This window comes from Morus notabilis, unplaced genomic scaffold (genome assembly GCF_000414095.1).
Source record: "Morus notabilis unplaced genomic scaffold, ASM41409v2 Scaffold243, whole genome shotgun sequence".
Classification (NCBI taxonomy): domain Eukaryota; kingdom Viridiplantae; phylum Streptophyta; class Magnoliopsida; order Rosales; family Moraceae; genus Morus; species Morus notabilis.
In genome coordinates, this window is record NW_010359811.1 from 323,265 (window position 1) to 339,410 (window position 16,146).

At 34.1% G+C, this 16,146-nt stretch overlaps 1 protein-coding gene across 2 annotated transcripts; it reads right to left on the minus strand.

The window, feature by feature from the left end:
• On the minus strand, positions 1-14,879 carry LOC21400522 (probable leucine-rich repeat receptor-like serine/threonine-protein kinase At3g14840). 2 transcript variants are annotated; one of them, XM_024163698.1, is made up of 24 exons: positions 14,528-14,879; positions 14,237-14,411; positions 10,110-10,181; positions 9,615-9,683; positions 9,326-9,397; positions 9,157-9,228; positions 8,997-9,068; positions 8,802-8,873; positions 8,642-8,713; positions 8,473-8,544; positions 8,314-8,385; positions 7,808-7,879; positions 7,317-7,382; positions 5,963-6,019; positions 5,849-5,884; positions 5,671-5,702; positions 5,017-5,393; positions 4,321-4,516; positions 3,888-4,043; positions 3,535-3,653; positions 1,701-1,911; positions 1,350-1,587; positions 918-1,068; positions 1-691 (listed from the first exon to the last, which is right to left on the minus strand). In XM_024163698.1, exons 1-24 carry the CDS (start codon positions 14,631-14,633, stop codon positions 305-307), a joined length of 3,024 nt encoding a protein of 1,007 aa, XP_024019466.1. In that variant the 5' UTR covers positions 14,634-14,879; the 3' UTR covers positions 1-304. The 2 variants fall into 2 exon arrangements, with proteins under 2 accessions (XP_024019466.1, XP_024019465.1); XM_024163697.1 differs by having other exon boundaries at positions 8,790-8,873.
• Between the last annotated feature and the right edge of the window lie 1,267 nt (positions 14,880-16,146).

Here is a 16,146-nt window from a genome sequence, read left to right on the forward strand (position 1 = left end):
TTGACGAGTAAAAATCAAGTTTCAAATGCGTTAAACTCCATCAAGTATATCAGATAGCATTATCCTTGGTTGCTTGGAAGGCTATAAAAAGAGTTGCTTATTTTCAACAAACTAGTTGGTAAAATCACACTCTAAACTATCACAATTTACAGTATACATTTTGTGGAAACCCTTGAAGTACTTTAAGAGTAGTGCATAAACGAAAAAGAAACTGAAGTCGGAACATAAAAGATACATTGATGATTAAACTACTCGAAGACATATAGACGGTTTGGCGATCAATACAATTCGCAATATATAATCTCTAGTTCCTACTCTGCCAATAGTCGGAATCTGGATTGAGCGGGTAGAGATCATGAGCCGATGAAGAAGAACCAGTCCACGGTCCTTCAATTGACATACTGTGTGTCTGACTGTCAGCATGATTTCCTTCTTGAATGATTTGATTATGTTTCCTCATCACGGAAATATCATGAATTGAGACACTCGTATCCTGGATCAGCTCCTGAATGGCCGTTTTGCCTTCGAGTATGCTCACCACAGACGACATGGTAGGCCTAGCGGCTGCAGAGACATTAGCGCAGAGGAGGGCCACATTGATGGTCAACAATACTTCTTCTTTGTCATAGTCCGAGCCTAACCTCGGATCAACTAGCTTGATTAAATTCCCTTCCTCTTTTAGAAGAAGTGCCTAGAAAGCAGAAATGACAAACAATTTAGTTGTAATAAAAATCCAGCCTCACCACACAATGAATCTTTCAATTTAATTAGGACTGCCAAAGACTCAAAATGCAGTTTTAAAGTTTAAACATTGTCAGAGGAAGAGCAAAATACATGTCTAAGGTAGTTATATGAACAGAATTAAATCAAATTCTATCAATCAAGAAGAATTGAATAGCACTAGGAAGCAAATTTACCCAATCAAGAAGATAAAAGCAGTCGTCCTTTAAACGGTAAGTAGTGTTGCCTTTTCCACTAATAATTTCCAAGACAACAATTCCGTAACTGTATACATCTGCCTTATCGGTTAAGTAGCCGCGCATTGCATATTCAGGTGCCATATATCCACTGCAAAACCATGGGTAACCATTAGATATGCTGATAGAATTAGCAAGAATTTCATTAGTACTGTGATTATTTTCAGACTCATGCTTCAACTGAAAAACAGAACAGCTCCCACATTTGAAGAGAGAATCAGATCTCTTTTGCACAAGACTAAATTACTTAACTCTTTTCAAAAAGTTGTTTTCTAAAACACTCATATGGTTGAGTAAAATTGGTCAAGATTTCCCATGGGATGGAGATTAAGTGTGGAAAACAAGAAACAAAATTAACAAACAGGGACTTACTAAGTTCCAGCAATTCGGGTGCTTATGTGGGAATTCTCCTCTTCATCAAGCTTGGCCAAACCAAAGTCAGATATCTTAGGATTAAGATCTTTATCAAGAAGGACATTAGTAGACTTGATATCTCTATGAACAATCTTCAATCTTGATTCTTCATGGAGATAAGCCAAACCTCTTGCAATACCAACACATATCTTTCGCCTTGCTGGCCAATCTAGTTGTAACTGACTCTCCTCAGGACCTATAACGTTTCAAACCAATGCAAGTAGAAAAATATGAACATTTATTGGGTGCGAAACAAGTTATCCTAATAGGGAAAACCAAAAACCACTGAATATACACAGGCCATTTTACCGAATAAAGCACGTGCAACGTTGTTATTTTTCATGTACTCGTACACAAGCAGCAATTGGTCGCCTTCGATACAGCACCCATAGAGCTTAACAAGATGAGGGTGTTGCACAGCTGAGATCATGCCTATCTCATTCAAAAATTCACGATTCCCTTGCTTTGATTTGGAAGAAAGCTGCTTAACTGCAATTATGGCGCCATCATATAGAACACCCTGCATTTGAGAACACATCCAAAGTTCCTTCATTTGAAGAAAAAACAAAATCTTAAGGAAGAGACACAAATTGTAATTAGCTCCAATCGATAATGAGCTCCAATTGATAAATGTAATTAGGATCCTAAATGCCAAAATAAAAAAAGTTCAAGGTCCAAATTGTCAACCAACAAAAAGTTTACAATGCATTTTGTGCAAAAATTGTTGGACATTATGTCCACCAATTGATGTCCGTTTTCTATCGGACGTTCATTAATAAAAGATGTCAATTAATTAATGAAAATTTGTAACGACCCACACCCCCACTTAGTATGATACTGTCTGCTTTGGGCCTGAGCCCGCACGGTTTTACTTTTACGCCTCACCCTAAAATGTCTCATACTATTAGTAGGTGGTGTCATTCCTTATAAACTAGGACCTATCTTCATCCCCAGACGATGTGAGACTATACAACTTACCCTTTCTTGGCCTTGTGCCTCAAGGGATTGATGACTGTCACAATCACCCCTCCTTATGGGGGCCCAACATCCTCGTTGGCCACATTTTCGGCTGGATAGAGTCTCTGATACTATATGTAATGACCCACACCCCCACCTGGTATGATATTGTCCGCTTTGGGCTTGAGTCCGCACGGTTTTACTTTTGGGCCTCACCCCAAAAGGCCTCATACCATTGGTAGGTGGTGTCATTTCTTATAAACCAGAACCTATCTTCATCCCCAGGTGATGTGAGACTGCACAACTTACCCTTTCTTGGCCTTGTGCCTCAAGGGATTGATGGTTGTCACAATCACCCCTCCTTATGGGGGCCCAACGTCCTCGTTGGCCACATTTCCGGCTGGGTAGAGTCTCTGATACCATATGTTACGACCCACACCCCCACTTGGTAAGATATTGTCCGCTTTGGGCCTGAGCCCGCACGGTTTTGCTTTTGGGTCTCACCCCAAAAGGACTCAAACCATTGGTAGGTGGTGTCATTCCTTATAAACCAAGACCTATCTTCATCCCCAGGCGATGTGAGACGGACAATATTATACCAAGTGGGGGTGCAGGTAATTACATATGGTATCAGAGATTCTACCCTACCGGAAATGTGGCCAACGAGGACGTTGGGCCCCCGTGAGGGGTGATTGTGACAACCATCAATCTCTTGAGGCACAAGACCAAGAAAGGGCAAGTCGTTCAGTCTCACATCGCCTGGGGATGAAGATATGTCCTGGTTTATAAGGAATGACACCACCTACCAATAGTATGAGGCCTTTTGGGGTGAGGCCGAAAAGCAAAACCGTGAGGGCTCAGGCCCAAAGCGGACAATATCATGCCAAGTGGGGGTGCGGGTCGTTACAAAATTAGAGCCCCAAATGCAAAAATCGTAAAGTTCAAGGTTCAACTTGTTAGCCAACAATATGTTTGAGATGTATTTTGTGCAAAAATTGTGGGGGCGTTATGTCTACCAATTGACGTTTGTTTGCTATTGGACCATAATTGCAATGGATTCTTAAATTTAGGATACCATTTGTCAAAATTGAGAGTTTGGGGTCTAAGGTACAAAACACTAATAAGTTCAGGGTGCATGGATGCAAAAATCTCACGAAATAAAACATCCAATGCTTGTGAGGAATACCTTGTAAACAGGACCAAAACCACCTTCTCCAATCTTATTGGCTACATCAAAATTGTTTGTAGCAGCTTTGATTTGCCTCAGGGTAAATTTACCAGTTTTCAAGTCCACACCCTTTAGATCTGTACAAGAAGTAAACTGCTTATAAATAAAATATTTACTAAAAGCCTTGGCATTCTTGACCTTTTGTTGCAAATCTAAAGACCGGCGATGCAGAAAATACTACTATATCCATCTTGATTAGATAAGATACTAGCATGTATATGATTATCCATACTAATGTTGATGTATGCAAGATGACAGCCACAGTTACTTGACAATACTTGACAAAATTCTATTACTGTCGTCAAAATTACCTTGCTCCAAAGTAGTTTTCCGCCTTTGGCAGCATTTCCTCCAAAGGACACCGATTATGAGCAATACAACAAGCAATGATCCAACGACGATTCCGACTATTGCACCTACAGATATGCTACTTCCAGTTTCTGTTGATGTGGATGGAGGTTGAAAGTCTGCCAAAGGAAGATAATAGTCATATTTAACATTGGAAGCTGCAGCATTATGTGAGGAAAATGTATTTCAAAATTTAACAACATTCCCATATTTTTTTTTCGTTCCAAAAAAAATTGACTTTAATTATCTCTAAAACAAAATGGTCACTTCTGGATGTTATTGCATTGAACTTGAGATATAATCACTCTACAAAGTAAGACATTAGGAAAATACATGACAGTGAAAATTGAGGAATAGTAGCAAAAACAAGAAGCTAAATATGGCAATGCAACATACCAGAATTCACAGAAATTGCTGATATGAGAGGACCGTAGACTCCTCTATTGGGGATAGCAGTCGTCCCTTTCCCGGCCCAATAGAAGCGGATATCCAGGGTGCTACTAGTGACAACGGCAGTGAAGTTTTTTATGACTGCTTTACCAGCTTGACCAGCTTCATCTGCGATATTGAAATCCTTGAGCACTAGCTTTCCCTGCAATATACTTAGCTGTTACTTGGCATTTCATTATGTCTATAAGGTTCAAATCTTAAGCATTTCAGAGCAGTTGACAGTATGACAAGAATCTGTCAAATGTTTTCCTCCATAAAAACATCTACGAAAGTAATATCAACCCTTAGGTTTATAGGTCTGTTTGGCAGCGCTTCCTGGAAGATGTTTTTGTCGTCGGTACTCCAAAAGAGCTTCCAATAAAAGTCATAAAGTGTGGCGTCTCAAAAAAAAAAAAAAAAAAAAAAAAAAAAAATCTAAGACTTTTAAATTCATCCCAGAGTTTTAACAAGATTTTAGAAACTTCGCTCTAGCATTTTTTATATTCTCTATAGAAAATTTAAATATCATTTTTATACCAGTATGCACTTTCAAAATTGTTCCAATTTTCCAAACACTAATTTCTCTTCCTCTAGTGCCTAAAAGCATAAGTAAAACAATGCCAAACAAGCTCTATATCAGTTTGAATAAGTTTGATAAGCTACCTGAATGTAGACATCAAACAGACGCCTTCCAAGGCTACTGTATGTTGTGTCATTTGTGAACATTATCTCAGCAAAATGGAGTTTTACTGTGTAGTTTCCGTTTCCCAAACAGAAAGCATAATAAGTTAGGGAAATGGGAGAAAGACGTGCATTCATGTACAGTTCCGGATTTGCCACAGTTAGGCTAGATAAATTTCCTGTAGTATAGGAGTCTTTAGGACTGTCATTATCTGCAAAGTAACCGGTTGTGCTGACTGCCCAATTTGTTTTACTTACGAACAAATTTGAAGGTCCAGCTGAATCGGTATCGGATTCAAATGTGGTGCCATTGACAGTAACTTCTTTTCCACCACAATTAATATGAAGAGAGTACCAATCTGAGACAGACGCAACAATAATTAGCAAATAGATTCTCTGGTAATATCAAAATTTTCCATCGCTATCTAAATTTTAATATCTAATGTAGCATAACTGCTGATTTAATATTTCTCCATAGTCTAGGGGGAAAATTGTTAAAATCTAAAGTTTATGTGGAGACTCCACTCATGCCTAAAAGTTTAGGCGGGTATTTATAGCTATTCTAAAAAGGAACTACGAAATAAGTAAAAATTTTACTTGTTTTTTGGCATCGAATAGAGAAAAATTTTGACTTACTTCCATAACATGTCAAACATGAAACAATTTTGCTGCAAGAGAAAAAAAAATTCCATAACATGTCAGAAACTACTATTGAGTACTCTATTTGGTACTTCATAATAAGGAGAAAAACAAGGCAAGCTTAGTATCAACAACTTTAGGGTGGTAGTTTTAAGAAGATAAGTATGAAACTTACGAGTTATTGCCCTGCGAAGAGCTTGCAAACAAGTTCCTGAAGAAAACAACAGAAAGTGAAAAATCAAAATTTGTTTTCATAAATATCAAGCACTAAGGGAAAATGTACACTTACACATTCCTCTGCTGACAGCTCGAGTTGTTAACCGTGAAGTTGTTGTATGAAAGATCACTGCTCAAAAGAAGTTGTCACATAATCTATCAAACCAAAAGTGCAGTGGATAAAAATAAACTCGATAGAGCAGAACATCACATATACTATTGTTTGAAATATCTGAGGAAGAAATGGTAATCCTTTAAAAAAATAATAAAAAAAAAAAAAAAAAAAACAATTCTTAGGATCCAATTCTCTGTAATCCAGGAAATAAGACTAGCAGACAGACTTGAGACTTAATATCGATAATTCACTTCAAGCTTCCTGTTGGACGTTCCTATTATTTGGACTTTCCTTTATTTGTCCAATTTTAACCGCCTATGATGGTGCATGGTTAAACTAGTTAAGGAAATATTTTATTTAGAATAAAATCACAAGGAAGAGGAAAGTATCACAAGGAAAGGGAAAGTATCTTGACTGATAGAGCAATTGTGTTAATTACTCTCTCTCAATTAATGAGTAACTTTCCCATTTTTAATCAAGAGACGAGCCCATAAATATGTGCATAGGAATGCACATAAGAGATACAAGTCATTCGTTCTCTCTCTTTCTCTCTCTCTAGAATTCCATAGTGTTCTTGAGTTGTGAAAATATTGTGAGGGTTCTAGGCCTCGTTCACTTCGCGGATTCAAGTTTTCAATTCGAGCTGAGATGTGACATTTTCTGAGAGCTTTTCACTGTAGCAGAAAAAGTTAGATGTGATATTTTTTGAGAGTTTTTTTACTGCAGAAATTTAAAACTGAAAACTCGAATCGGTGAAATAAACGAGGCCTAGTAATTCTCACACACCGTCGGCGTTCAGAGTTTTGCTTCCTGGAGTATCGTAAGGCTTCTCGTCGCGATCCTTGATCTGTGCCCATTTGGAGATTCGACCCAGCACTACCGCACACGCTACCGTCACTTCCTTTTATCAATTTCAGGTGCTTATAAAATCATATTCCAGAATAACAAGTGCCTTTCAAGATACAAAGCCTTTCTCATCCACGTTGAGCAATAAAAACAAGCAGTATTATTTGAGTTTATCTGGGAAGGATGCAGAAATGTAATGGATACACACCAACAACTTTTAAGAAAAACTTCCTGAAAACCTTGAGGCTATAAAATAATCTGAAAAAAGTATTTGGTGCATGTTTGATGTTGCATTGGTAAGTCTAAAATGCAGATAACAATCCGCAAAATTAGAGAGAGAGAGAGAGAGAGAGAGAATGCACGACAAAACTTGATAGTAATGCTTTATCAACTAATGGATAATAGAGATTGAAACTAGTTTTCATAGTTGAAGATCATATAGGTGTCATATGGAATAGAAGCTTACATGCTCTCCCCCTTTGTAAGCAACCACTCAGCCACTTCTCCAGAAAGCAAGTTTCCAGTCAAGAATCTAAACAGAATCAATAAGAAATATTTCAGCACAAGTATACAGTTTTCTCAGAGCGGATACTAAAGTCTAAAGATACCGATTGTCGAAAATCAAACGAAAAAGATATTGACATCTTAAACTACTGAGAACAAAGAACTAAAAACTGGGATAAATGCATGTTTCTAATGAGAGAAGTAGCCAACTTCTGTTATCACAAGGAAATCAAGTTCTTTAGAAGCATTTAAGGCCTTCGACCTCCTACGGTTCAACAGTCAAGTTCTCAATCTAATGCGTTTATGCACATGACTTAAGTGCTTGACATCTTCCAAGTTCTCCATGGAAGAACACCCAGTCAGTAACATTCAAACTCTTTTCCTCGGCCGGGACAACGTGACTGTAGCCATTTTTGAATAAGAAACTTCATACCTAGAATCCAAATTGCTTACATGTAATCCACATTCGATAGACTGGCAAGGCTGTTAGGAACATTTCCACTTAGCTTGTTGAAGCTGAGATCCCTGCAAGAATATTTTTAAGCATTCGAACTTAGAAAATGTTGTCAGTGGAGATAAATCTTAAAACAACTTTATTTTCTCTGAAATGCATAATTATAAGATAATAATTCACATACGCACGCATAATTCTCGCTCAGTACTTAAACTCGACCAATCTAAGAGTCACTGCTAGGACAACTTCCGGAATAGAAATTATAATGTTAATTTCTTACAAGATGTGTACTGCTAAGAAAAAAAATGAGTACGCATTTCTTTAATCAAGCTTAAATTGTGAAACTATCAACAGAGAACTGGTTGTTTTGCTACATTCCATTATTCACAGACTTCCTCTGAGACATGTTCTTGCTTGAACTATTATTTGATTCTTAAATCAACGTTCAAAATCTCAATCTATAAGTACAAATATATAAAAGAGAGTGAAAGATATCTATACTAACAAAGTTTTCAAACTTGACATTTCACCGAGGTAATCAGGTATGGTTCCATTAAGATTGCAATTTCTCAGGATCCTGCCATAGAAAAATAAATAGATATAAATTGAGTGATAACCTTTCAAGTATAGTAGACTTTTTCCAACACATAAAAAGAAAACTCACAAGGTCTTCATTTTTGTCATATTATTAAGTGGTGGAAACGTTGCTTCTGATCCGCTCAAGTCGCTAATTCTCCTACATTCAGAAAATTAACAATTTTAAATAAAGATAAAATATGAATTCTGGTATATCTGAAAAGACTAGCAGATGCTTTATGAATGCTACTACTAACAAGTCGGATAATTTTTCCAAGAGAGCAATGCTGGAAGGAATCGGCCCACTCAAACCGCTCGCTTGAATCGCTCTGTTGTTGCCAATAATGATTAAACCATTGATAAACACAAAAGTTGTTTAATTTGAGAGTTAAAAACATTATATACAATATCTCCCACAGTTTCTGAAGTTTGGTCCATTTCTGTATAAAACTTGGTATTTTCCCAGAAAAGCTATTGTCTCCAATCCGACTGCATTACAATAGAAGGAAAAAAAAAAAAAAAAACATTGCACTGATAAGCATTATTATACAATAAGCAGCATCTATTTTGTTCAATGAAAAGCTTATATGACTAAAAGAATTAAAAGCTTACAAATCCTTCAATGTTGTCAGCTTTCCAAGTGTTTCAGGCAATTCTCCAGTAAAATTGTTTGATGTAACAAGACTACATAAACACAAACAATGTTATAAAACAGTTGATCTATCATCACCAATATTCTTAATTAATGTTTACAGATTCAAGAAGTTCTCACAATCTCTCTATGTTGGACAGATTCCCAAGCTCCGGAGGTAGATTTCCTGAAAGACGGTTAATCTCGAGGACCCTAAGAATTTCGAACAATTTCATTAAAAAATTGTCACAAAAGAGCTTTCATAGTTCAAAATGAGGAGTGATCAACAAATAGGTAGTGATCTACTCACAAACTTTTCAGAGTGGTGATGTTTGCAAGTTCTTTGGGGATAGAACCCGTTAACCTGTTTCCTAGAAGGGAACTGCAAACACAAACCATATCTTAGTTTCATACAAAAATAACAATGATAACAATTAGTAACAGACTAATTAAAAAGAAAAAAAGCAAATGCTAAGTACCCATTTTGTGAAATAAATAGCTGGGAGTACTAGAGTGAATTACATAGAATCAATTAAAAAAAAAAAAAAAGAACAATAGAATTCAAAGAGGCAAAACAAAGAGAAGTGAGAGATAAGTACATATTGACAAGCTGGGATGAGCCCCATTCTGGAGGAATGGTACCGTTAAGGTAGTTGCGTGAGAGGTCACTGAGTGAAACAAAAAAAAAAAAGTATTAGAATTCAGAATCGGCCTCGTTCACTTTGCAGATTCGAGTTTTCAATTCGAGTTGAGATGTGACATTTTCTGAGAGCTTTTCACTGTAGTAGAAAAAATTAGATGTGACATTTTCTGAGAGTTTTTTACTGTAAAAACCTAAAACTGAAAACTCGAATCGGTGAAATGAACGAGAACTTACACTCGTTCACTTCATCGTGATTCGAATTTTTAATTTTTAATTTTTATATTTAAAATTTTTAAAAAAATATTATCACATATATTTTTTTATTACAATTAAATATTTTAAAAAAATATCATATATTAACTCAAATTAAAAATTTAAATCTACAAAATGAATGAGGCAACGAGAAGAGAATGAAAAGCAAAAGAAGAGAATGATAAAGAATGAGACTTACAATTCTTGAAGATAGGGAAGCTTCAGAAGATCCTTAGGGAGAGTACCCGGGAGACTCTGAGCCTTCAGAACTCTGTGTTTCAGCGCAAATTAATTGTCATCTTTTTATTTGGTAATAAAAAGCAAGAACAAATTTTAAATTTTAAGACTTGTAATGATGTGTCCGGAATTTTAAAATGCAATATCTTTTCTCCTTCAAATTGTCATAAATTTGATCATTCGATAAATTTTATGGATGAAATTGCTATACGTCAATACGTGAAATAAGAAAATAAATAAATGACATGAAATGACAATATATCTTATAAAAGAATTAAATTTGAGTTTGGATTAATTGTTACAGAAAATTTACAAATAAGTTAACAAGTGAAAATATTAAGATATTTCTAACACTTTTTTTTTTCTTTCTTCGAAGGGTTTACTCGTTGTGTAGAACTTTACGCCTTTAAAATCAGAGGAGATTAATATTACATTTTATGATTTTATAATTGAGGGGGTATTATCAACATGTATTATGAATTTTCAATGTTTTCCCTAAAAGCTATGATGTGAAAGACCAAACAATTCTCAAATTTGAAACTCAAGCACTTTCATAGGGTTTATGGCAATTTGGATCATATTCGACTTAAATTTTCTTGTTGTCGTGTTCGAGTCGACTCATGTGTCATCTGTTTAGTAGAAACGTCAATTAAATTTGTACTGTCATAATTAATATAAACAATTTCAGTACTAATTTATTTAGTCTATTTATCTGCATTTTACATTGTTAATATAGGTCACAAATGTTACACTTTTCATATTATTCAAATGAAATCTATTTTAAAAAAATTTTGCTAAAAAATATTTTCTTTCTATATTTGTATATATTTTTTAAAAAAATTATAAATCGAGTCAAATTTCGTATCAATCGTGTCTTTATGTTTGTATCATATCGCGTGCCGCAACCCATATTACTATTCTGTTTACCTGTTGTTATATGCGTAGGCTTGACAATTTGGGTTAGGAGGATTTGTGCCCAATAATAATAAATGGGCTTCTCCCACAGCTAGGGTGTAAATTGGTGAATAAAAGTGTAATAATAAAAGTGTTGCAGGTGAATAATTAAATTTTAATATAGTGCCAAACCTAAGTTACACGGCAAATTACACCTACAACTACCACTTATAAATATGATTGAAAAATATGATTCCCATATAACAACAGGACTATTTGTCTAACAAAATGACGATTTTGCCCTTCGGTTATAGCACCATAGAATTAGCAAGTTTATTAAAAAAGAAAAAAATGTCTTTCCTTTTCCATTTCCTAAAATTATTATTTTTTCAATCCTTCTAGAAAAGTGGCGTATTCGGATTTTAAATACTTCTTCTAACATACTATTTCTGTATAAAGTTTACATTTTTAATTTAAACACAAAAATAGTATAGGCAAATAATTCTATTTAAAAAGTGGTGACTGAAAATGGCCCATTCCTATAAATAAACGAAGTCCAAAGTGATGACTGAAAAAGTGGTAATTGTGTTATATTCCTATAAATAGACTAAGGAAGGAAGGAAGAAATTTGTCAGATTTTATGAGAATTCTTTTTTTTTTTATTTTTATTTTTTATTTTTTAGCAAGTTGTTAGTGGTCCATTCACTTCGCTGATTCGAGTTTGTAATTCGAGTTGAAATGTGATTTTATGTTAAAGCTTTTTATTGTAACAAAAAAGTTAAATATGACTGTTTCTGAATACTTTTTACTGTAACAAAACTTAAATTTTAAATTCGAATTGGTGAAGTGAACGGGCTAACTCTCCAAACTATTACACTAGTAGATTTTTATTTTTTTTTCCCCTAGGAAAGAGGAACATCAATCTTTAGAATCTGCATATACAGTTTAAGAATAATACTAAGGACGTCAAATTTTCATTCTAATTCTTCTACCAATTAATTTTGAGTTAAAAATTGTCCCGTCAATTAGTAGTTATAACAAAAATGGCAATTCAGAATTGGTGAATGAAACCAAAATCCATGAGTTTTTTTTTTTTTTTTTTTGCTAGAAAATCCATGAGTTTGAGGTGCTGAAAAATATCTCAAATGGCGATCACAAACGTGTCGGTGGGAATACAGCCTGTAAAGAATCCGCGGCTACTTAGTCAAATTGCCGCGTTACATATGTATACATGGGCCCACGTCTCGTGGGCATTAAAAAAAGAAAAATAATACAAAATAAATCCATATGAAAAGTTTAAAAAAATATATAAATTAATTTTTAGTTATAAAAATTAATAAGTCATAATTTATTAAGTTAAAGTTAATAATTAGATAAATTATGAATAATTATGGATAATAATTTATTAAATTATGATTAATAATTAAATAAATTATAGACGAAAATAATAATTTAATATATTTATTAACTTATATAAATTATTAACCTATTAATTTTAATTCATCTCAAATCTTAACCTATTTTTCTCTACTTTCCTTAAAAAAACATGAAAAAAAAAGCCCGTAATAAAGATGAAAGATGAGTTTTTGCAATTATTTGCAACTTGGCCCGACATGATATTACTCTCCTTTTATCTTTTCGGCTTTTTGATATTTTCTCATATTCCTCCTACACTCCTTTCCATTTTATTGGACGAAATTATGGACCCTGGAATTAATATTCCGGGACCAAATTATTTCCATTTGTCCCATTATATTTGTACGCATTGGAGCAAGAACGATATCTGGTCAAAAGTATGTTGACGAAAAAATCTTATTGTTCTAAAAAAAAAAAAAAAAAAAATCTTATTTATCGTCAAGGGTGAAAAAGTAACCACGTCATGAGTTTTTTTTAGTGCTGTGTTAAATGATAACAAAATATATGCAAGTAAAATGGAAACCACATATTTCATATTATATCTTAATAGTACTTAATTATTTGGGATAAAGTGATCAGGATATGTCCATAGTTTTTATTTTCAATATACCGATGTTTGGGGTAATTTAAGTCCCGTTCATTTTATCGATTCGAGTTTTATTACAGTAAAAAATTCTCAAAAACAGTCATATTTAACTTTTTTACTATAATAAAAAATTTTCACATAAAGTCACATCTAAACTCAAATTAAAAATTCAAATCATCAAATTAAATGAGCCCTTAGTATGTGTCTGTTCTAATTCCCACCAACTTATTGGTATTCTAGACTGTACAGTACACATGCATATTTAGTCAAAGTCAACATTTTGGAATATATATATAATTACGCGGATATCAACTTTTGTATGCAATTGGACATATTATATATGAAAAAAGATCCAATTAATTAGCAAAAAAACAAAATAGAAAAGTAGATTAAAAAAGGACAAGTAATTAATTGGACCACATAGACCTCCATTTTATTAACATCAAGAATGTTGAGGATTACCCATTAATAAAAAGTGAATTCTGTAAATAGTAGATAGAACCACATATAATTCATCTTCTATTGATAGTGGCCCAAAGCTTTTTTTTTATTTTTTTAATTTTTTGTACTTTTGAGTTTGGATAGTTGGTTAGATCCTACGTGATATAGTTGGATATTGATGCCTCACATTAGTTCTATATTTTAAACCATGTTAAAAAGTCAAAACCAATACTTTATAATACTATCAACTTCATCATACGTAAGATGAATATTAAGAAGAAACGGGTATTTCTTCTTTCTCTTTTTGGATTTTTTTTTTTTGTTTTTTTTTGTTTTTGGAGAAAACAGATGCATTTGGTCTTTTTTCTAATTTGTTGCCTTTTGTCCGGTTGTTGGATTTTCAGTCTCCTTATGGCTTTTTCCTATAACTTAACAATTCTTTTCTTATGCTTTTAACAAATAATTTTGCGACGTTGAAAACTTGTTGTGGGTAAGCTGCGAATTAACAAGTGCTAACCAAATTAGAATGTGCTTTCAGCCGCCAAAAGAAACCCCTAATTAGAATTGCACATGGTTAATGAGTGTTTTTAATATAAGTTGTCTTCTCTCATTCATTTCTATTATATGTTTGTAGTTTTTCAAAAAGTACCACAAAAACTCTAATTTTTCGAGTGCTTAAGATTAATCATATATGCGCGAAATGATATACATACATATATATATATATATATATGTATCTATAGTATATGTACATGCTGGTGACGTGGCAGGCAGTAGCACTGCAGAAGGAACGATTGCAGGAGACGGCATTCTCAAAGCCTTGAACAGGGTTTTTTGTAACCCAACCATAATCCCCACTGCATGGATCTACGCTGAAATTCCAGTTTGTTTTCCCAAGCGTTTTTGCTATCTCACGTAAAGCTTCCACTGCAGAATAAAAAAACTCAATCAAATTCGTATGATTATTAACCACATAATTGTTAATCAATGATAACAAAACGTTCTCTGAAATATAAATCTCTCTCTCTCTCTCTCTCTCTCACCTTCACTTTTGGGCAACTGAGCAGAAGCGTTGGAGGATAAGATCACGTAGAAGAACGTCACAAGGAAGAGAAAAGGTGATTGAGAGAAGAACATTTTGATCATCATATGAATCACATGTGGATTGAAGAGCAATTAGCTGGCTATATATATATATATATAAATGATACTAACAATAAGTTAAGAAGAGCTTCTTGTTGTATACTGATGGGGTTTTGGGAATTGTGAGGGGAAACTTGAGAAAGAGTACTAAAGAGGATGCGAGGAGATGAAGGAAAAAGAATATGACCTCTCTCTCTAAAGAGAATGCGAGGAGATGAAGGACAAAGAATATTACCTCTCTCTCTCTCTCTCTCTCTCTCTCTCTCTCTCTCTCTCTCTCTCTCTCTCTCTCTCTCTCTCTCTCTCTCTCTCTCTCTCTCTCTCTCTCTCTCTCTCTCTCTCTCTCTCTCTCTCTCTCTCTCTCTCTCTCTCTCTCTCTCTCTCTCTCTCTCTCTCTCTCTCTCTCTCTCTCTCTCTCTCTCTCTCTCTCTCTCTCTCTCTCTCTCTCTCTCTCTGGTGGGAACTGAGGAGTAGACCTCGAGAACTCACAAAAGTCCAAGTCTACTCTTATCAGAATATTCAGCCTACCAAAAAAAGAAATACACACACACACGCTTATATATACACGTATAATAGTTTTAAAAAGTTGTCGTCATTATTGCTAGATAAAATTATTATTATTATTTTTGCTAAATAAAACTTGGAATGAGGTTTCTAATGGGTATCAATTTAGTTAGGAATGTGTTAGTTTCCTCTAATTCTTGATGCTAGCTCTAATGCTAATTTTCGAAGCTTAAAAGTATTATAATGCAACTTAGTAGGGCTTATAAAACTACGAAATGAAGCCGCAAAAGTCTTTCTTGGCTGCGGACACTGCATGCCCTCAGATCAATGGACCCGTGAAGTTACTTTTATTGGTCATTTAGAGACGTTTGGTTCATGGATTAAAATCATGTGATTAGAATCATTTTTAATTTACGTGTATTTTTTATGAGAGAAAATATTATAACGAACCATGAACTATTATTCAAATCATGGTTTAAATCTTCCAACCAAACATCCCCTTAATCATAATACCCGACACTGTACTGCACTGTACCAACTTTAAATATGATGAGTTATAACGTCTCACGTTGCTTGTCGATTGATTCTGTCCAATTCTATATACACACAGATTTATATACAAGTGTGTGTATTTTTTTTTTTAAAATCTGAATATACATATATATATATATATATATGTGTGTGTGTGTATTTATATGTGTGTGTGGGTGGCTTTCGGTACTTTGATCATGTCTAGAACGTTGGTATTAGAGTAACTTCAATTCTTGACAAGTATTAGATCCTTCTGCTAATATCAAAGCCTTAAAAGTGGGTATTCCATTAATGATCAACAATCATACAGTTAAACATAACAGGATGAAAACTATAGTATCGGATTCTTTATAATATTTAAAAAGAATTGAAAAGAGATCCTAAAGAATATCTTAAATTAAAAACACTCGTCATGTATTTCTCAAAACTAACCTCATTTATAGGCTTTTTTTTTTTTTTCATTAATGTTCTTTTGCTTAGTTTC